Source organism: Eriocheir sinensis, chromosome 29 (assembly GCF_024679095.1).
Source record: "Eriocheir sinensis breed Jianghai 21 chromosome 29, ASM2467909v1, whole genome shotgun sequence".
Taxonomy (NCBI): domain Eukaryota; kingdom Metazoa; phylum Arthropoda; class Malacostraca; order Decapoda; family Varunidae; genus Eriocheir; species Eriocheir sinensis.
This window is the reverse complement of record NC_066537.1, coordinates 10,419,499-10,441,463: the sequence shown is the minus strand read 5'-3', so window position 1 is coordinate 10,441,463 and position 21,965 is coordinate 10,419,499. Positions and strand designations below refer to the sequence as shown.

The 21,965-nt window shown below is 41.6% G+C and overlaps 1 protein-coding gene and 2 long non-coding RNA genes across 6 annotated transcripts in view; 2 read left to right on the top strand and 1 right to left on the bottom strand.

The window, feature by feature from the left end:
• The window catches only part of LOC127005040 (5-hydroxytryptamine receptor-like), a 182,715-nt gene extending 167,933 nt beyond the window's left edge, over positions 1-14,782 (top strand). The window contains exons 8-9 of one of the 2 annotated variants that reach the window (XR_007758243.1): positions 9,347-12,995; positions 13,131-14,782. Coding sequence is in view for 1 of the 2 variants with exons in the window: in XM_050873489.1 (XP_050729446.1) it covers positions 9,347-9,958 (612 nt within the window). In the remaining variant the exon portion in view is untranslated. Of the gene's footprint in view, positions 1-9,346 lie in introns of both variants that reach the window. The other variant, XM_050873489.1, reaches the window with a different exon arrangement.
• A 1,947-nt stretch (positions 14,783-16,729) lies between these two features.
• The window catches only part of LOC127005039 (uncharacterized), a 22,812-nt gene continuing 17,576 nt past the window's right edge, over positions 16,730-21,965 (top strand). For all 3 annotated transcript variants that reach the window (XR_007758242.1, XR_007758240.1, XR_007758241.1), the window contains exon 1: positions 16,730-17,722. This is a non-coding gene — a long non-coding RNA (uncharacterized LOC127005039). The remainder of the gene's footprint in view (positions 17,723-21,965) is intronic.
• Positions 18,519-21,965, bottom strand: part of LOC127005037 (uncharacterized) — a 4,249-nt gene continuing 802 nt past the window's right edge. The window contains exons 2-3 of the long non-coding RNA XR_007758237.1: positions 21,888-21,965; positions 18,519-18,666 (exon numbers count right to left, since the gene is read on the bottom strand). The exon at positions 21,888-21,965 is cut by the window's right edge and continues 56 nt beyond it. This is a non-coding gene — a long non-coding RNA (uncharacterized LOC127005037). The remainder of the gene's footprint in view (positions 18,667-21,887) is intronic.

Genomic DNA, 21,965 nt, shown 5'->3' with positions numbered 1-21,965 from the left:
AGAACATTGAATAAACAACAGAACAGTAATATGAAAATACGTTCATATTTTATACGACAACTGTGGCACGAGGCAACACCGCGCGCCATTTTGCGGGTATCATACCTTAAATAAGCATATTTCATGGAGGCAAAACTTATATTACTACTTTCAATTTTGCTAGTGACATGAATTTCTGACTGTTTATCACAATATAATTTCACTCAATTAAGTGAGTCAGACACCGCAGAACTATTACCAGTGTGAGTATGAATGAATACAGAGATAAGCACATACTTTGATTTAACTCCAGGATGTCTCGTGGATCATTTATGAATAAAAACAAAAAATCCTGATAGCCTACTCTTTAGCCCGCTACAGCCGCTCGAGGCAAAAAAACAGTCCCTCCGCCAAGTTTGTACCTCACATTTGGTGTAGTAGGTGCGCCTATTAGAAACAGAATGATAGAGAAAGAGAGGGAGTGGGTTATAGAGAAAAAAAGAGAGAATGGGGAAGAGAGAGGAAGAAAAAAGTGATTCAGAGAAAGAGAAGGATTAGGTTAGAGAGAAGAGAGAGAGAGAGGGATTGAGAAAAGAAAAAATGACGGTATGGAAAGAGTGGTAAAAACCTAGGTAGAGAGAGAGAGAGAGAGAGAGAGAGAGAGAGAGAGAGAGAGAGAGAGAGAGAGAGAGAGAGAGAGAGAGAGAGAGAGAGAGAGAGAATAGAAGGAGAAACATGGAAACATGGAAACGCAGGCAACAGAAAGCCTATTGGCTCATTACGAGGTTGCCCGCTTTGGTGATTTAATCTGCTCGACAGCCTGGGGCCTGGGGAGCAGATGAAAGCACCTCGACATTGAGGAGCAGATGAAAGCGCCTCGATATTGAGGAGCAGATGAAAGCAACTCAATATTCAGTTTACTCCCGACGCAGCGAAGTGACGGTCGATTCTATATTTGAAGGAGTTGATAGTATTCGCATTTACTACTTCTGAAGGAAGATTGTTCCAGTGACGGATGACTCGGTTTGAAAAGAAACTCCTTCCGATGTCTGTGTTACATCGACTAGACTGAATGGGTAAACCGTTATTTCTAGTTCTTAGGTTGGTTTGCAATTCAAAGAAATTGGAGTAATCGACGTTATTGAATTTTTTTAGATACTTGAAGACTTGAATCATATCTCCTCGTAGGCGTCTTTTCTCCAATGTAAAGAGATTGAGTCGCTTGAGTCGTTCCTCGTACGGTTGAGCCCTTAAGGTTGGTATCATTTTCGTGGCGCGTCGTTGAATCCTTTCCAGTAAATCAATGTCCTTTCTGTAATTAGGAGACCAGAACTGTACTGCATACTCGAGGTGCGGTCTTACCATGGAATTATACAAGGATAGCATCACGTCTGGCGTTTTACACTCGAAGTTCCTCGCTATGAACCCGAGCATAGTGTTGGCTTTGTTGTATGCTTTTTACAGTGATTCGCGTGTTTCAGGTCACTGCTGATAGTGACTCCAAGATCCTTTTCCTCCTGCATCGCTTGCAGAGGTCTCCCATTCATGATGTATGTGTGTTTACTATTTCTGGACCCAATGTGCATGACTTTGCATTTGCCAACATTAAAGGACATTTGCCATTTTTCCGACCATTCGATAATGTGATTGAGGTCTTTCTGAATGATTTCGCAGTCGGTCTTTGTGAGGGCCTTTCCCCCCACCTTAGTGTCATCAGCAAATTTCGATATTGTGGATTTCAGTCCTGATTCGAGGTCGTTGATATATATGATGAAGAGAATGGGTCCCAGCACTGACCCTTGAGGCACTCCACTAGTGACTGGAAGCCAATCGGAAGGCTGTCCGTTGAGTAGTACTCGTTGTTTTCTGTCGGTGAGCCAATCTCTTATCCACGCGATCAGATTGGCTCCAATGCCCGCCGAGTGCAGTTTTTTAAGGAGTCGCTCGTGCGGTACCTTGTCGAAGGCTTTCTGAAAGTCCAGGTATATAACATCACTGGGGATGTGGGCATCCCAGTTCTTATATATACCTTGGAAGAAGTCTAATAAATTCGTTAGGCAGGAGCGCTTGTTTCTGAAGCCATGCTGGGTGTCGGAGATTACATTATTGTCTTCTAGAAACTTAACAAGTTTGTCTCTAATAATCTTTTCGAGTATTTTTCCTTCCACTTATGTCTAACTTATGGGCCTGTAGTTTAATGCAACGCTTTTGTCTCCCTTTTTGAAAATTGGTGTTACGTTCGCCATCTTCCAGTCTTCCGGGACCTTTTTCAATTGAACAGACTGGTTGAATATGTTAGTGAGTGGCTGAAGTATTTGTTGTTTAAGCTCTTTTAATAACCGCGGGGACAAACCGTCAGGTCCTGTTGACTTGTTCGTGTCGAGTTTATCCAAATACTCTTTCACTTCTTGGTCGCATATTGAGTCAATTTTCTGGGCGTGATTCCCTCGGCGGGTCAGGGTTCTCGGGCATGGTTTCGATGTTTTCGACTGTGAATACGGATGCGAAGTTACTGTTGAGGATTCTGGCCATCTGTTTACTGTCCTGAGTTGCAGCTCCAGTCTCGTCTGTCAGGGGACCAATATTGGATTTTACTTTCTTTTCGATCTGATGTATGTGAAGAATTTTTTGAGTTTGTCTTGATGTCACGCGCTATTTGTTTTCGTAGTTGCGTTTACTACTCCGAATAAGGGTGCGACAAGCTCTGAGGCTGTTGTGGTACTGAGTACGGGCTTCGGCCGTGTCATTCTCTTTCATTAGGTTATAATTCCTTTTTTTAAGTTTACCGCCCTTTTATTTCTCTGGTCATCCACGGTGGATCTACGGCACCATTTACTCGCCTGGGTTTCGTCGGCACTGTAGCCTTTTCTACTCCCAAAAGCTTATCTTTGAAGTTGTTCCACACGTTGTCGATTGTATTGTCGGTTAGGTGAAGTTGGTCCCAGGTCGCGGAGGAAGCAGCTCACGGGCTAGGTTGAAATTTGCTTTTTGTAGTCTGGTATCACTGACGGATTGTCTACGAGTTTGTGACTTATGTTGACATTGAAACGGATTAAGTGGTGATCGCAACCGTTAATTTTTCACCAACTTCACAGTCGCGAATGAGGTCGGGGTCGCTTACTAATACCAGATCCAGCAGATTGTTTTCTCTTGTTGGTTGAGTTACAACTTGAGTGAGGAACGAATCCTCCACCATTTCTATAAGCCTGTTACCCTCTTGATCTCCAGTCAATTGTCCCCAGTCAATGTTAGGGCAATTAAAGTCCCCAATTATTATTGCTTGTTTACTTTGTGTTAAAGAGTGAAGCTCTTCGTACAGGGCAGTGTCATCGGCTGCTTGTTGTTTTGGAGGCCTGTATACGATCGCAAGTGTTAGTTTCTTATTATTCGCAGTTATTTCCACATAGACGGAGTCGTAATTCTCTGCATCCTGTTTGTCTATTTTTATGGCAGGAGCGTACTTTTACGTAGCAAATTACTCCTCCTCCTTTCTTGTGCATTCGATTTTTTGGAAGCTTTCGTACCGGAAATGACAGTTCAGATACTAGATGTTCAGAGTTGGCCCAATTCTCTGTGATGGCTACCACATCTGTTTTCTCAGTTGAAATATACGCCCTAATTACGACCTATTGGGTAATAGACTGCGTGCATTTGTGTACAAAATGGAAATGTGACTACTGGTTTGGCCGCGTTGAGTTGAATGAGTTCGCTTGTCGGAGGCGTCGTTGGTTACACAGTTTCTTGCAAGCCGCATCGACGCTACGGTTCGGTTGATCAAGGGTTGCCTTTGCCTTGCCCTCGCCTCCAGTTTTTGAATAGCTTTCGAGAAGCTTTCAACTGCATCGTTCAGGAGCCTTCCTAGCCGCGCCGAACCAACCTCGTTCAAGTGGAGTCCGTCCTCCCAAAACAAATCTGGGCGCTGGTTGAAGTGATGCCATGCGTTCGTGAACCCTACGCCTTCATCGTTACATAACTGCTTTAGACTAGTGTTGACGCCGTACGCTTTACTGTTGTTGTATCCGGCGAACGTATTGACTCTCGGTAGAATTCCAGAGACGATGATGTGAGGGGACTTGGTCTTGTATTTCCGAATGACTTGACGGTATTTTGCTAACAGGTCCTGAATTTGAGTTGACTGAAGGTCGTTGGTTCCCGCATGGATCAGATACACTGTGTCGTCCTTCGCATTTACTGAAACTGCATCGACAGCTGATTCAATATCGTCCAGTTTGGCTCCGGTGATACAGAAACGCTGCCGTGTCAACGTATTCCGACCACAAAACTCCGTAAGTTGGCCTCTCACCACACTGTCTCCAACTAAATTGACTCTAGTAGTTAGTTTGCCCATACCAGGAAACAGCGTCTGGTTCGTACAAGTGACAGCTGGTAGAATGGTCTTGTGATTTCTTCTGGAAGGGCGCGAGGTACAAGAGGGAGCGCGGGCTAAGGTGGGTTTGGAAGTGGTGGTGGTGTTAGTAGTGGGTGGCTGGGAAAGGGTGGAGGGTGAGGTGTGGATGGAGGGAGATGTGGTATCAGAAGTGGAGGAGGAGGCGGAGGTTGAGTTCGTGTTGGAGGTGGAAGTGGAGGATGGAGTGGTGATGAGGATAGGGGAGGAGTCAAGGGTGTTGGAGGGAGAGGACGGGAGAGCGGGAGAACGGGGAGTGGTACTGTGGATGGAGGTGGATGGGGTAGGAAGGGAGGTGGATGGAGTAGAAGGAATGGTAAGGGTGGCGGCGGGATCAGGCGTTGCAGAGGAGTGGGGTGGTTGAGGCGAGGCAGAGGAGATCGTGTTGGAGGTGGAAGGGGAAGATGGAGTGGTGATGAGGATAGGGGAGGAGTCAAGGGTGGTGGAGGGAGAAGAGGGAGTGGGAGTGGATGAGGTAGCAAGGGAGGTGGATGGGGCGGAAGGAATATTAAGGATGGAGGCGGGTTCAGGCGAGGCAGAGGAGGAGGAGGAGGTATGTAGTTGGGTCAGAACTTAAGAATTTGAGTTTGAGGAGGAGGAAGCTGGAGTAGGAAGGGCGGTGAAAGAAGAAGAAGAAGAAGAATGAGGGGTAGGGAGTTGAGGGAAGGCCATCATGGTGTCCCAGATCAACGCATTGGAGCGTTGTAGTTCCTCGTTGGTTGTTTGTAGTGCCTGAATACGTAAGTCTAAGACACAGTACCTACACATCGAGTCGCTGGCTTGGTAATGAATCGCAGCATATTTCTTTGAACAATTACAGCAATTGAGATAGTTGGACGGCATTATTACTTCTTTTTTTTAAATTTTATTTACTGTTGCAAGAAGATAAAATTGTGTGCTTTATAGTTAAGATGAATTTTGTATCCGCGTGGACTAAGGTCAACACCTGGAGGAGGCGGCTTTAAATCGGTCGAGTCACGGGAGAGTTTGAGGTGTGGCGTCTATGAGGGCCCGCACGTGTTTTCCCTCCGGGATTAAAATTCTCTGGGGGATTAAACTTTTCCTCCTTTTCAAAACAGGTGTGCTGGTATACGGGTCAAGCTTTGTACTTCTACGTTAGTGACAGATTTTCTACGTTAGTTAGACACAAGAAGCTCACTGTCTTTCACTGGGTGCTGTGTTAGGTCGTGCAGTTGTAATCCTACTGAGGAAAGACAGGAAACACAAAAAAAGTCGATATATAACTTAACCGCTCAGCTCAGCAGGGAAGTCCTCTCACTGTAAGGTAATCCTCGCAACACTTCAAACACTAGTTAGACGCGTCACAGCACTGAGTTAGACGTTAATTAATTAAGTTGAGTGGTGCTAAATCAGAAAAGTAAACAAGCACAGTTAGTCGTTCGATTTCTGAGAAGGCGTACGGGCCTATTTAAGTAACGGTTAATTAAAAACGTGGATGAACGGATTTCAAAAGTTGTGACGTTAAAATGTAACACACGGAGTCGATTCACACACAAAATAACAAGTGTCGTTTCACCAGACGAGGTGAAAAGCAAGGTTAAGGTTTGATGCCGCAGCAGCAGCAAGGTCAACGTCTGTCCCTTTGAGGAGGTCAGGCGAGACTGAACGAACGAGAACGAGAACGAAGAAGAGGAAGAATAAAGTGAGGAAGAAAAGTAAAGAGGATCGGGGATATTAAAGAGGAAGAAGAGAAACAAAAAAAAAATTAGCGAAAGGGTAAAATTGGAAAGAGAACAAAAATAGGACAGGAAAAAAAGAGGAAACAGAATAAAAGAAAAGAGACAATAAAGAGGAAAAAATACAAAAGGAAGAAAAAATAGATGAAAACGAAAAAGGAAGAGGAAAGGAAAAAGCAGATAAGGAGATAAAGAAAGAGAAAAGGAGGTGAAAGGGAGGAAGATGGAAATTAGTATGGATAAGAGAGAGAGAGAGAGAGAGAGAGAGAGAGATGATTGGGTAGCACATGGCAGAGACAGATGAAAGGAAGAGGAAGAGGAGGATTAGAAGAGGATTAAGAGGAAGGGAGGAAGAGAGGGAAGGAAGGAGAGGAGGAAATAAAAAGAGAGAGAGAAAGGGAGAGAAGGATATATGAATGCTGCGGTGTGTGTGTGTGTGTGTGTGTGTGTGTGTGTGTGTGTGTGTGTTTGTGTGTGTGTGTGTGTGTGTGTGTGTGTGTGTGTGTGTGTGTGTGTGTGTGTGTGTTGAAGAGAAAGAGAAAACAAAAAACAATAAATACCAAAAAAAATGTCAAAATATAAAAATAATAACAAACAAAAATAAAGGAAAAAAACAAACAAACAAACAAACAAGCAACACTTCCACGCTTTGTCATTTGACCTCAACTTCCCCTGAGAGAGAGAGAGAGAGAGAGAAAAATGGGAAGGTCTCAAGGGATGTGACCTACGGGAGGAGGAGGAGGAGGGAGACAGTGACAAAAAGAGCCACAAGAAAGGGAAGAGAGAGAGAGAGAGAGAGAGAGAGAGAGAGAGAGAGTCATCGCTTCTCTGAAATATCTGAACAAGAAATGTGTGTGTTTGTGTGTGTGTGTGTGTGTGTGTGTGTGTGTGTGTGTGTGTGTGTGTGTGTGTGTATCAGTAACCATGACACACACACACACACACACACACACAGTCACATCCTTTATCCTTACTTTCCTCCTTTTCCTCCTCCTCCTTGTCCTCTTCCTCTTCCTCCTCCTCCTCCTCTTCTTTTTGATGTGGAATGACAAGGCGACCAAGACTTTCACAATCTCTCTCTCTCTCTCTCTCTCTCTCTCTCTCAACTCAATTGTGGATAAATCGTATTATTGGAGAGGGAGAGAGGCTGTCTGTCTGTCTGTCCGTCTGAATTAGTGTCTGTCTCTATATCTGTCTGTCTGTCTGTTTGTCTTTGTAATTGTTTGTTTTTTCCTCTGTTTATCTATTTGTCTTTTTCTGTCATTGTTTTATCTGTGTTTTTCTCTCTGTTTGTCTGTTTGTCGGTGTTAATTTGTCTGTTTTTTCTGTCTGTCTGTCTGTCTGTCTGTTGGTATTCCCTGTTTTTTTTTTTTTTTTTTTTGTGTGTGTGTGTGTGTGTGTGTGTGTCCGTCTCTCTGTGTAAGCCCTTTGACTGACACGTGACTGATTGACTTACTGACTGATTGACCGGCTGACTGACAGATGGATGGGGCGGCTGACTGGCTGACTGGCTGATTGTTCTTCCTCCTCTTTATTTCCCTCTTTCTTCTTTTCTTTAATCTTTAGTTGTTGTTTTTTCTTCTTGCCTCGTTTCTTCTTTTTGTCCTCCTCCTCCTCTATAAACTCCTTCATCAAGCCTCCATTTTTTTTCTTATTCTTCCTAACCTTTTTTTTTGTCTAACTTCCTCTCCTCCGTTTTCTCTTTATTCTTTAACTCCCTCTTTCTTCATTTAAACTCCTCTTCTTTCTCTTTAACTTCCTCTCTCTCCTACTGTATATTCTCTTCCCTGTGCCAAAATTTCTTCCTTCATCCCCTCTTCCTCATCTTAAAACCTCCTCCTCCTTTTCTTCTTCCTTTTTAACCTACTGTATATTGTCTTCCATGCGGCAAGCTCCTTTTCCTTCGTCATCTCTTCTTCCTTATCTTAACACCTCCTCTTCCTCCTCCACAACCACCTCCGTCATTAATGGACCGTATTGGCTATACAGGCAGCGCCACACGTGGCCAGTCGGTGAACTGTCAAAGCAGTACTTTCCATAGAATTCAAGTTCTGTACTAGAGTGCGTCTGAGGCTGCCTCCAGGATACAAAGAAACACAAAAGAAGAACAAACAACAGCAGACCTGTTGGTCCTTACGAGGCTGTTTGTGACAAGCAACACTAACTATCTAATCAAAGGTGGAAGATGAATGACAGCAAAGGCGAAGGCTCCTCCCCACCCCCCATCCCTCCAGCCAAAGCTGGCAGGAAAGGAAAAAGAACCATGCAGCATGGAAAAACTGCATGGAAATTATGTAGGAAAGAGGAAAGAACTACCATTACTGCTACCACTAACCGGGCGATAAAAGCGGAGAAGGACACCAGTATTCGAAAGAACTTAACGTTATTACAACAATGAGTAATATCTTAGTTGCTGGTTGGATTCAAAGTACTTGTCTAATCTATTCTTGAAGGCCGTAACTGTTGTACTATCAACGACATCACAAGGTAGAGAGTTCCAAACATTAACAACTCGATTGAAGAAGAAGTGTTTAGCTTCGTGCGACGAGAATCTTTTACCACTTATCTTCAAATTGTGATTTCTTCTTGTTCTATTTGATCGATCAATTGTAAAGTAATCTTCCGCATTAATATCACTGAATCCTTTAAACATTTTAAACACTTCTATTAGATCGCCTCGCATTCTTCGTTTTGACAGGCTGAATAAATTTACTTCTTTAAGCCTTTGTTCATATGATAAATTTCTCAACCTAAGAATCATCTTTGTTACTCTTCGTTGAACCCGTTCCAACTTTTCTATGTCTTTTCTGTAGTAGGGAGACCAAAACTGTACACAGTACTCTAGACGGGGTCGAAACAACGCCTTGGTGCCGCCACTGCTCCAAGGCAACGCCTGCACACACTTTACTTCTACCCGATTTCCTGACTCTACTATTTGACACGGAGAAAAACTGAAGTCGGGTAGGAGTGAAGTGTGTGCAATCATCATCGGCTTGGAACGATGGTGGCACCATGGCCGTGTATCCTGGAGACAGCCTCAGACGCACTCTAGACTATGACGTGAACTCAATGGAAAGTACAACTTGGAGTTGAGTGGCGCTGCCTGTATAGCCAATACGGTCCATTTAACCCCACAACCCCTCCACCAACGCCACACACACACACACACACACACACACACACACACACACACCAACCCAAAACCCAACCACCACCACCACACTCACCCTTCTTCCTAAACTCCCATCTCTTCTCCAACCCACAGAACAAAGGCGCAAAAGAACCCACCACCGCCGCCACCACGACAGCACCAACAGCACCAGCGGCGGCGGCGTCAGGAACCTCAGGAGCGCCACCCTCAGCAGCGGGGGGGTCTGGGGGGGCGGCGGGAGGGGGGGACCACAAGACTACCATAAGACCCAACGGCGTGGCGGACCATCAGCAGACCACGGCCTTTACAACGGTGGCTAGTGGAGCGTCGCCTGATAAGTCCTCAAACAACGGCGCTCTCTCGGTCTGTTCCCACGTGTCCGAAGTGTCCAGACTCGAAATGCTACCGAAGGAGGCGCCGAAGAAGTCCAAGAAGGAAACCCTGGAGGCGAAGAGGGAGAAGAAGGCCGCTAAAACCCTCGCCATCATCACGGGAGCCTTCGTCATCTGTTGGCTGCCCTTCTTCGTCACCGCTCTTCTAATGCCCATCTGCCCCGCCTGTTACTTCTCCGATGTCATGTTCTCCATCTTCCTCTGGCTCGGGTACTTCAACTCCACCCTCAACCCCATCATCTACACCATCTTCAGCCCGGAGTTCCGCGAGGCGTTCAAAAGGATACTCTTCGGCAGGAAAAACCAGCGTTATCGACCCGGGAAGATACGATAAAGATAGGTAAAAGAAGAAGGGAGTTGTAGAAGATGGGGTGATTTTTATGCATTCATTCACTCATGTTGTCCTGACCATCATCCTCCATCCCTTCCTTTATTCCTTCTTCTTTCCTTCGTTTCGTATATGAAGGAGAGAAGTACCATTGTCATCCTTCATTCCTTTCTTCCTTTCCTTCCTTCGTTTGGTAACAGAAGAGAAGGAAAAATCATTGTCATCCCTTCTTCCCTCCTTCCATCCTTCCTTCCTTCCTTCCTCTCATTGTCTGGTAAAGGAAGAGAAGGAAGAAAAGGAACATTGTCAATCGTTCCTCCTCCTTCTCCTTCCCTTCTTCCTCCTCCTCCTCGTCCTCCTCCTCCCCCCATCCTCATTCGTGCTGCTAGTGATAAGGAAGATAGTAATAAAAAAGAAGATAGTTAGCATGTAGTGTTTGTTTATATCTTAAGGAAAACTGATAAAGACGTGTGTGTGTGTGTGTGTGTGTGTGTGTGTGTGTGTGTGTTTGGATAAAGGGTAAAGACAGTGGAAATGAGGAAAAATAAAAGTGATAAAGATAGGATAGACAATTGAAGGGAGAGAAAAGTTTAAGATAGCAATGAAAAGACCACTAATTATTGGAAGGAAAGGAAAGAAAAGAAAGAGAAAGAAATGTGAAAGAAAAATAGAGAAGAAGGTTATATGTGAAAGAAGCTTGTGATGAAAAGATGATAATAGAGGAAGTAAGGAAAAAATGAAAGAAAAGAAGAAAAATGGAAAAGGAGAGAAAGTGATGATTATGAGGGAAAAAGGATAAAAGGAAGAGAAAATTTATAAGAGAAGAAAAAAAGAAGTAAAAGAGAAGCTGATGATTGTGAAGGCAGGACCGTAGAACACAGGACAGTACAAGTGTGTTCTGTGTGTTGGGAAAAATTTGTGTTGTGTTTTGTGAGAATTGTTTTGATGAGGACGAAAGCAGAACTGTAAGGAAGAGAAAAATAAACGAGAGGAAAATAAAATAGTAAGTAGATAAAAATAAAGGAGAGGAAAATCAAATAATAAGTAAATAAAAACAAACAAAAAAAAGGAAGAAAAAATAACGAAAAATACAAATAGCAACTCAGGAAAACATCGAGTGAAAACAAATAGAAAATAAGGAGAAAAAACGAGTGAAAAAAAAATAAGGAATGAGAAGAAAACGAGAAAAATTGAAATACGTAGTAAATAAGAAGAAAAGGGAAGTAACGGTAAAAAACAGTAGTAAATGATATGATAAAAACAACTTATATAGACGTATGAATGTGAACTAAAGACAAAACAAAAAATATAAAAAATAAAGAAAGAAACGAAAAAGAAAGAAAATCAATAAATGTATAACCTGAGAAAGAAACAAAGAAAAAACAAGAAAAAAAGTTATATGCAAACATTCAAAAACGTTCTGACAGATTCAAAGCGAGTGAGAAAAAGTGAAAGAAAGTGAGAGAGTGAGAAAGAGAGAGAGAGCGGTTTGGCGTGATAGAGTGACCTGTTGACGCTTGCTGACGGCCGCTGACTCGCTAACAAGAAGAAGAAGAAGAAGAAGAAGAAGAAGGAGGAGGAGGAGGAAAAGTTGAAAGTTAAGGAAAAAGTTTATGAAAGAGACGCTCGAGAAAGTAGTGTTGCCAACCGGGCGAACGAAAGATTAAAAAGAAAGAAAACAATTTGAAATGATGATGGAAGGACAGCTGGAGAGAAAGGAAGACACAGGTTAAAAGAGATAACTGAGGAAAGAAAGAAAAAGAAAGCAATATAGAAAAGAAAATGCTGGAAAAGAAGGAAAAACTAAGACGGGAAACGGAAAATGATGATTGAAAGACAAATAGAGAGAAAGGAAGACACGAGTTAAAAGAGATAACTGAGGAAAGAAAGAAAAAGAAAGCAATACAGAAAAGAAGATGCTGGAAAAGAAGGAAAAACTAAAACGGGAAACGGAAAATGATGATAGAAAGACAAATAGAGAGAAAGGAAGACACGTGTTGAAAGGGATAAAATGGGAAAAGAAGGAGAACAAAAGAAAGCAAAAGGAAAAGGAAAAAGACAAAAAAAGGAATAATAAAATTTGGAACGGCTAAGAAAAGGGAAAAAAAAGAGTTAGAAAGGAAAATGATGATAGAAGGACAGCGGGAGAGAAAGGAAGACACTTGTTAAAAGAGAGAAGTGGGGGAAGAAAGAGAAGAAAAAGAAAGCAATATGGAAAGGAATATGCTCAAAGGAAAAAAAGTAGAAAGTATAAAATAGAGGAATTGGAAAGGAAAATGATGATAGAAAAGCAGAGAGAAAAAGTGACATGTCTATAAAGAGAGAACTAGGGAAAGGGAAGAAAAAAAAAAGGAAAATGGTGTTTGAAGAATGGAGCTTATGGTTAAAAGGATATGGAAGGAAAAGAATAATAGGAACCAACAAATGAGGAAAAAGAAAACTGGGAAAAGAAACTCACTACAAAGACAAGAAGAAAAGAAAAGTGTGAGGTTGGTCAATCATATGGAAAGGGAAATGAAAGTGGAAAAGAAAGAGGAAATAGCTAAAAAGATAATTAGAGAAAGAAAGTACGAAAGAAAAGGAGGAAAGAATAGGAAAAGGAAGAGTATAAAATGCTAATGGGAAACTGAACCAATTGTGGGATAATTTGAAAGGCCATTAGTGTGTGTGTGTTTGTTTGTTTGTTTGGATTGGAGAGTGCATTCAGAGTGCGAGAGAGAAACACAAACAATGTAACAAACAAACAGTGATGGCGGACTGAAAAGGAAGAAAGATTGTGTGCAACGATAAAATGATGCAAAAAAACAATAAGTGGAAGGCAAACATTAGTAGTGACCTTGATGTTGAATTGTAGGAAAAGAAAGACAAAGATAGATAGTGATGATATGCGAAAAGAAAAGAGAGAAACAAGATAAATAATGACTATGTGTGGAAAGATGAAGGAGAGAAAAATAAATGGCAGATTGTAATATTAGTGAAAAGTGATGATTATGGAAGAAGCAAAATGGGAGAGAGAAGAGAAATTTGTCAAAAAAAATAGAAGGTAGGAAATGTGTGGGAAAAGATAGCATGAAAAAATTTAAAGATAGTGATAGATTGTAATACTAGTGAAAAGTTATGATTATGGAAGAAGCAAAAAAAGGAGAGAGAAGAGAAATTTGATAAAAAAAAATAGAAGGCAGGGAATGTATGGGAACGATAGCATGAAAGAAATTTAAAGATAGTGATAGATTGTAATACTAGTGAAAAATGATGATTATGGAAGAAGCTAAAAAGGAAAGAAGAGAAATTTATTAAAAAAGAAAACTGAGAAGGTAGGAAATGTAGGGGAAAAGATAGCATGAAAAAAATGAAAGATAGTATTTGTGAAAAAAAAAGATTATGGAAGAAATAAAGAGAGAAGTAAGAAAGAAAAGAAGATAGAGAAGATATGAAATGTTAAACGAGTGATGATTTAAACCAGACTACGAAATATAATAAAAAGAAGTAAAGAAAATGAAAACAATAAAAGGATGTGAGATGGAAGTTAAGAAAAGAAATGAGAGCATCAGAGAGGTAAGATAGGACTCTCAGAACGAGTGTGAACCTTGACAAAAAAAAAATAAGAAAAGAAACTGAAAAAAGAGAGAAAATGGTGTGCGAGAGGAGGAAAGAAAGTGAGATAGCGTGCAAATTATCTTGACTTAGAACTTAACGAAAAAAAGAAAAAAAAAGAAATATGTGACATTGTAAACTTTAAGAAATCAAAGAAGAAAAAACGAAAAACAAAAAATGAGAAATAAAGAAAAAAGGAATGTTACAATGCAAACTTGACTAACAAATTAAAAGAAAAAAGAAAGGCAACAGAAAAAGAGAGAAAGGAAATATGTGACAATATAAACTTTAAGAAATCAAAGAAAAAAAATATGTAAAAAGAGAAAAGGAATGTGACAATGCAAACTTAACTAACAAATTAAAGAAAAAAGAAAAAAAAGAAAAGGCAACAGAAAATGAAAGGAAGGAAATATGTCTCAATGAAAGCCAAGAAAAATAAATGTGAATGAAATAAAGAAAAGTAAAAAAAACATATTAAACAGATGCAGAACAATTCAATGCAAAAAAAAAAATTGGGTTCGACAGAAAGAAAAAAAATACTAAGCCTCGTGTGTGTGTGTGTGTGTGTGTGTGTGTGTGTGTGTGTACAATTAATCTATGTGCGCCTTCGTCACTGTACGTACATGTAAGCAAAAAAAAAATACCTACACTGTGTAATGATGTGTGTGCGGAGAGAGAGAGAGAGAGAGAGAGAGAGAGAGAGAGAGAGAGAGAGAGAGAGAGAATACGCATGAAACAGATAGAACAAGACATGACCCCCCCCCTTCCCCCCTTCCTGTCCCCTTCCCCTTCCCCTCCCCTCCCTTCTCCCCCTTATCTCTCCCTTCCAACTGTCCTTCCCCCATCTATTCCTCCTCCTCCTCCTCTTCCTCCTCCTCCTCCTCCCTTACTTTATCTTCCCCTCCCACCATCACAACAACAACAACAACAACAACAACACCAACAACTAGGCAGCTTACGTTTATATATGAGAAGAAAAAAAAAAGAAAAAAAGAAAAAAAAAGATGGAAAAGGATTTATTATTGCAGACATCATCATCGTCATCATCATCACCATCATTATCATTATTAGGGAAAGAAGAAATGAGGGAAAATAATCAGACTTTTAAATAAGAAAAAAAAGATTGAGGAAAAAAATAATTGTAAACGTAATAAAAAAGTATAATAATGAAGATATTTAAAGATCAAGTTCCGTGTGTGTGTGTGTGTGTGTGTGTGTGTGTGTGTGTGTGTGTGTGTGTGTGTGTGTGTGTGTGTGTGTGTGTGTGTGTGTGTGTGTTAAAAAAAACTCCATTATATTTTGTTCACATTGGACCAAAATAACACCTTCAGAGAGAGAGAGAGAGAGAGAGAGAGAGAGAGAGAGAGAGAGAGAGAGAGAGTCAGGGGGTGGTAGAGATAATGTCAATCGCCTGAGGTGCCGTCTGTGTATGTGTGTGTGTGTGTGTGTGTGTGTGTGTGTGTACGTCACCTCAGGTCTCTGTAGCCCATGACGTCATCCCTGCCCCCCCCTCTGACCCCCCTCTCCCTTTTCTCCCCCCCCCCCTCTCTCGCCCCCTTACCTGTATGAACTAGTTAAAGGTAAGAAAAGGTAAGCAGGAGAAGGTACCCCCCCTCCCCCGTCCCCCCTCCCCCTCCCCCCTCAAAGGTAATTAATCAGTGTAATTTATCTTCTAAATGACCGCTAATTGACAGTTTGCATGAAAGTGAAAGTAAAGAAATAAGTAAATAAAGGAATGAAGAAAGAAAGGAAGAAAGAAAGAAATGGAGGAAAGAAGAAAGGAAGAAAGAATGGAAGTAACGGAATGAGAAAGGAATAAAATAGATGAAGAAGGAAATGGATAAAAAAAGAATGAAGGAAGGAAGGAAAGGAATGAAGAAAGAAAGGAAGAAAAAAGAAATAAAGAAGTAAAGAAGAAAGGAAGAGAGAAATGGCATAACGGAATGAGAAAGGAATAAAATAGATGAAGAAGGAAATGGAAGAAAAAGGGATTGAAGAAATGAAGGAAAGGAATAAGAAAAAATAAAGATGATAAATAAAGGAAGAAAGGATAAATACATAGATAAATGAAAATATACATAAACTTGATAAATACACATTACACTATTATATACACATTCATAAAAAAAATGTATGAATGTATAAATAAATAAATGATAATATATATTAGCATCCACCGCCACCCCCTCCTCCTCCTCCTCCTCCTCCTCCTCCAAACACACCAACAAACAAACAAACAAGCAAACAAACAACCACAGTCATTCAGTGTACATATAACTCATCTCTGTTTTATGTATGTGCGTATGTCTGTGTGTGCGTGTGTGTGTGTGTGTATCATGTCATGTGCACCGTGTATGTATGTATGTATGTATGTATATGTCTGTAAATATTAACTATAGAAAAAAATATATGTGTATGTATGTATGTATGTATATGTTTGTAAATACTGCTTATATACAAAAAAATATATATCATAGCATTATTATTATTATTATTACTATTACTACTACTATTACTATTACGATAAGGGTGGTAATGTATAAGATGTTTGTGTGTTTGTGTGTTCGTTTGTGAAGGTCATGTTGAGCCTCCATGACCTTTCCGAACAAACACCTAAGCCCCCTCGTGTGTGTGTGTGTGTGTGTGTGTGTGTGTGTGTGTGTGTGTGCAGCCAAGGAAGTAAAGGGTTAATGTCTCCTGTACAGATCTCTATATTATAAAGGTCGTGTATAAAAAAAAGTATAATAAAAAACATTGTATCCTATTGTGTGTGTTTTATTTGCAATCTTTCACAGACTTATTTTTTTCATTTTTTTTCATTTTCATTTTTATTTTTATTTTTATCTATTTTTATTCGTTTCTTTCATATTTCCAGCTTTTCATTTTTTTTTTCATTTTTTTCATTTTTTCACTTTCATTTTTTTTGCATTTTTACTTTTTCGTGTATTGAGAAAAGTGTATTAAAAAGCATTGTATTCTATCGGTGTGTTTCATTTTCATTCATTTTTTCATTTCATTTTTCATTTCTTTATTTTCACTCTGTTTTTCATATCGATTTCTTTCTTTATTGTACTTATTTTCTTCCCTGAGTTTCCGTTCGTGTATGACAAAAAAAATGTATAATAAAAAGCATTGTATTCTATTGTTATTCTCATTATTTATTTCAGTTTGCATTTACTTTTACTTCCATTTCGTTCTTTTTCGTTACTTTCTTCCATAACGAGATAACGAGGCAAAAGGCGAGGCACCGTGACTCAGGCGGTGAACGGCACTGCTTCCCTTCACTGCCTCGCCTGAACCAGCTGAACACCGATGCCAGATTATCGTACTCAGAACCTCGTATTTACCGGTTTCTGAGCCATAGCTATTGCCAGAAACACCAATAATTAACGATTTTAACGATAACTATATATGAAGGCAGTTATTTGGGTCGAGGAGGCAGTTTCGAGTCAGAAATTAGCAAACATGGGAGGCTGAGTACGACAATCTGGCAACGTTGCAGCTGACGGATCACAGGTATGGCAAACACTCCGGACAAACGAGGGAATTTAGTCATGAAGGTAAATTTGTTCATAATGCTTTCTATTCTTTTATTAGTGATTCTGTTTTGTTATTTGAATGTAGTGATTATTGATATTGGACTTTTGTAACTGATGTAGCGATTAATACAGTAGGCTAAATTCGTCTTTTCTTTGGTAGTGAAAAAAAGAAAAACAAGTTAGGCTATATAGAGCTTTCGAAGAACTTGAGATAATAATAGAGATAATAAGAAACAAAACGAAATCACAATAAGAAAAAAATAAACGCTATAACAAAATGCGTAAAGGAATTCTAACATCATTTCCTTTCCCTATAAACAACAGAATCATAAACAAGATAGAAAATAAAAACAAAACAGAAGAGAAACCATAACCAAACACAATAATAATAATAACAAAAAACAAACAAAAAGCAAATCCATATTAAAAAAAAAAGTTTTGCCAGGATCGTTTCTCATCCTCGCCACGTCACACCGCCACCCCCATCTGGCGGCGTGCAGTGCAAGCTTAGGGAAGGGAGGGGGAGGTTTGCGTGCACCGCCTGTGATATTACTTTGGTTCTTTTCTCCTGGTGGCGGCGGCGGCGGCGGAGTGGACGAGTGGAGCAGCGGCGAGCGGCGAGTGCAGGTGGAGTTGTGTGAGTTGATTAAGTCCTTGTTGGGGGAAAGGGAAGAGAGGAATTGCCAGTTTTTACACACACACACACACACACACACACACACACACACACACACAATGGACGTAAAGAAATAAAAAAAAATAATAACTTTGAATAAGGATAAATAAGAGTCTATAATCGTAAGGGTAACTGTTATGTATATTCAAGCCAATTCCGTAGTAGTAGTAGAAATAGTAGTAGTAGTAGTAGTAGTAGTAGTAGTAGTAGTAATTAGCGCGTTATAACTATTCAATCACTTTCTAGGTCTTTTACCCTCAACTTGTTTCCTTAATAGTAGTTGTAGTAATAGTAGTAGTAGTAGTAGTAGCAGCTTGTATTGCCTATTCTTATCTCTCACATCTATTAATTCCATGTAAGATTAATTTTCTTTTTTATCATTCCTTTTTTTTTCTCCTTTCCCATATCCGTTCTTTCTGTTATTCACTCGTTCATTTCTTCCTATCATCTCTTTACCGTTCTTCCTTATTCCTTTTATTTTCTCGTCGCGTCTCGTTCTCTCCTTTCCTTTTATTTACCTCTTCCTTCTTTTCATCACTCATATCTTGCTATCCAATCTTTCTATCCCATCTTTTATTCCTCCATTCTTCCCTTTCCATTAGTCAGTCTCTCTCTCTCTCTCTCTCTCTAATTCTGTCGTTCTCTTCCCCGCTCCTGTTGCTGTCTGATTAGTTCCTGTCGCCGCCGCATCTGCTGTCCATGGCGCTGTCGCTGTCGTCGTTGTGGTCGCCCTCTACGAGTATTAAACATCCCAATCAGTCTCCGTTGCGTGTTCTCCCTCCCCCTGTTGACCTCTCTCAGCCAATCCGCGGTCTGCTGGGCTGTCACGAGGTCATTGGCAATCAGCTGACGGAATAGGTTGGTCACTACGCCTCTCGCTACCCCGTGCTGGTTCAGAGGAGTGGCTGTTAGGGGGGGAGAGAGAGACAAAGGGTTGAATTGGGTTGTTAAATGGTGGGGGGTTGGTGAGGGGGTAAAAGGGAGAGGTTAGAGGGGAGGAAGACGGTTTAGTGATGATGATTCGGGGGTGGGGTTGGGAGAGGTGGCTTTGGGGGGGAGAAAGGGTTGAATTGGGTTGTTAGATGGTGGGGGGTTGATTAGGGGGTTAAAAGGGGGAGGTTAGAGGGGAGGAAGACGGTTTAGTGATGGCGATTCGGGGGTGGGGTTGGGAGAGGGTGGCTCTTTGGGGGGAGAAAGGTTTGCATTGGGTTGTTAAGGGGTGAGAAAGGGGAAATTGGGTTGTTAAATGGTGGAGGGGTTGGTCAGGGGGTAAAAGGGGGAGGTTAGAGGGGAGGAAAACGATTTAGTGATGATGATTCGGGGGTGGGGTTGGGAGAGGGGGGTTGTGTGATGGGAGAAAGGGTTGAACTGGATTGTTAAGGGGTGAGAAAGGGGATTGGTGAAGGGGAAGAGGAGGATAAAATGGAGGATGGTGGTGATGGGGAAGAGGGTGTTGGAAGGTTAGCGATAATGATGGGTGTGGTTAGTGAAGGTGATGGTATCTTGTTTGGTGGGAGAAGTCGGGGAGGAGGAAGAGTGGGGAGATAGAAAGGGGAGATGGTATAGTGGTGATGGTGATTAGAATTGTGATGAGGGTGAAGGAAAGAAAAGATGATGGTGATGGATTTTTTTTTTTTTTTTGTGTGTGTGTGTGTGTGTGTGTGTGTGTGTGTGTGTGTGTGTGTGTTAACTCTTTACCCTCTCCTCCCCCTTTTTCTCTTTCTCTCCCATTCCTCTCTCCCAACTATTCCTCCACCTCTTTCCTCCATCATTTCCCTCTCCTTTCCTTCTCTATCTCTTCTCCATTCCTCCATCTCCTCCATTCTTCCTCTTCCCTCTCATTCTCTCGCTCCTCCATTCTTTCATACTTTTTTCCTTCCGTCTCTCTCTCTCTCTCTCTCTCTCTCTCTCTCTCTCTCTCCTATTCCCTTTATTCTTCCCTCCCTCTCATTCTCAGTCCACTCTCCCTCGCATCCACTTCATCTTCCTCCTCCTTCACCCCCTCCCCCCTCTCTCTCCCTAATTATATCTACTGTCCATACGTAATTTATTGAGAAACTATCCATACTCCTTCCCCTTCCCTCCCCACCCCTCTCCTTCTCTCCCCACCCCTCTCCTCTCCCCACCCTTCTACTCTCCCACCCCCTCCCCTCCCCTCCTCTCTCCCTCCCCTTCTTACCTAACCTCCCCTCTCCCCTCCTCTCTCCTTTTCTGCTTATCTCCCTTCTCCTTTACCTTCCCTCTCCCCTTCCTTCCCCTTCTTACCTAACCTCCCCACTCCTCTCCAATTCTTACCTAATCTTACTCCCCTCCCCTCTCCACCACTCGCCTCCCCTTCACTCCCCACACCTCTACCCTCTCACCCCCTCTCCCCTTCCTCTCTTCCCTTCTCTCCCCGCCTCTCAACTCTCTACCCTCTCCTTACTCTCCCCTTCTCTCCTCTCCCTTCGCCCTTCCCTTTCCCTCCCCACCTCTCAACACTCTACCCTCTCCTTCCTCTCCCTTCCCCTCATCTCCCCTATCTCACCAGTTCCTTCCCCTTATCTCTTTTTTTTCTTCCCCTTACTTTCCTTCTCCCCTTCCTCCCCCCTCCCCCCACCACACACCTGTCCTTGGCTTATCCCCGGGGACCTTTAAAATTTACAGGTAGGACAGGTAATGAGGTTAGGGCGGCCAGGTGACACGTTCTCGATAAATAAGTAAACAAGGTGATGTATTAGTGAGTGGGTTAATAATGGGGCAGTGTTTGTTTGTTTGTTTGTTTGTGTGTGTTTGCTGGTTAGGGAGGGGATGTTTAGAGGGTGAGATTGGGTTGTTTGGGGGTATTGTTTGAGTTTGTGTGTTTGTTTTTCTTTTCATTTCTCCTTTTCTCTATTTTTCTCCGTTTTCCTTTTTCTTTTCTCGCTCCCTGCTTCCTTTCTTCTTTATTTCTCTTCCCTTTATTAGAGATAGACAAAAAATAAAGTTGAAGGAAAATGAGAAAAAAAGAGGAAGGAAGAGAAGGAAATAAAGAAAGTTGAAAGGAGAGAGGAAGTATCTTTTTTTTCATTTTCCTTCAACTTTCTTTATTTTTTGTCTATCTCTATCCTTCCTTCATTCCCTTTCATTCCATCTCTTACCTTCCCTTTTCCCTACTTCCCTCTCTTCCTTCCTCTCCTTTTTTTCTCATTTTCCTTCAACTTTCTTTATTTTTTGCCTATCTCTATCCTTCCTTCCCACTCTCTTCCTCTTATCTTTCCTCTTCCCTATTTCCTTCTCTTCCTTCCTCTCTTTTTTCTCACTTTCCTTCAACTTTCTTTATTTTTTGTGTATCTTTTTAATATTATTCCTCTTCCCTACTTCCTTCTCTTCCTTCCTCTCTTTTTTCTCATTTTCCTTCACCATACTCCATTTTTTTCTTTTTCTTTTTCTTTACTTTCCCTCCTTCCTATTTTCTCTTCCTCACTCCGTCCCTCCTTTCCTTTCCCCGATCAATTTTTCTCTTCGCTTCGTCTTCTTTATTCCATTTTCTTGTTCTTCCTTTCTTGATGTCCCTCCCATAACCTTCCTTATTGTTCCCATTTCCTCCGCTTCTCCCTCCATCTCTCCCTCCCTCTCTCTCCCTCTCCCTCGCTTCCTATTCGCTTAGCTCCCTTTTTCTCGTATTCTCCCTACTCGGTTATCTCTCTTTCTCACCCTCTTCTTTATCTTGTATTCATTTGTTTGTTTGTTTTCTCGTTTATTTTTTCTTCATTTGTCTCCATCTTTTATCTTATCTTTTTATCTTATCTTTCTTTTTATCTTGTCACTTCTCTTCATTTGTCTTCCATTTTTTATCTTCTCTTTTTTGTCTTCTTCATCCTTTGTGTTCTTATTCAATGTTATTCTTCTCTTTCCTTATCCTCCTCCTTCTTTTTCTCCCTTATTTCCTCTCTCCCCTTCGCTGCTTTCTTCCTCCCTTCAAAATACCCTCCCTATCCCCTTCCCCATGCACAATCACTCCCCACTCTCCCTCTCTCTCACTCTCCCCCCTTCCTCTCCCCCTTCCCCCTCTCATTTCCTCTTTATCCCTCTCCTTTTTTTCTCTCTCCCCCTCACCCTTCCCTCCCCCCTTTCCCCTCTTCCCCTTACCCCCTCCCCCTCTCACCTCGTCCTTCCAACTCCGTCCAGGTGGGGCAGGTGAGCGTGGCGGCGGCGCGGGGGGAGGCGGGGTCAAAGGTCATGT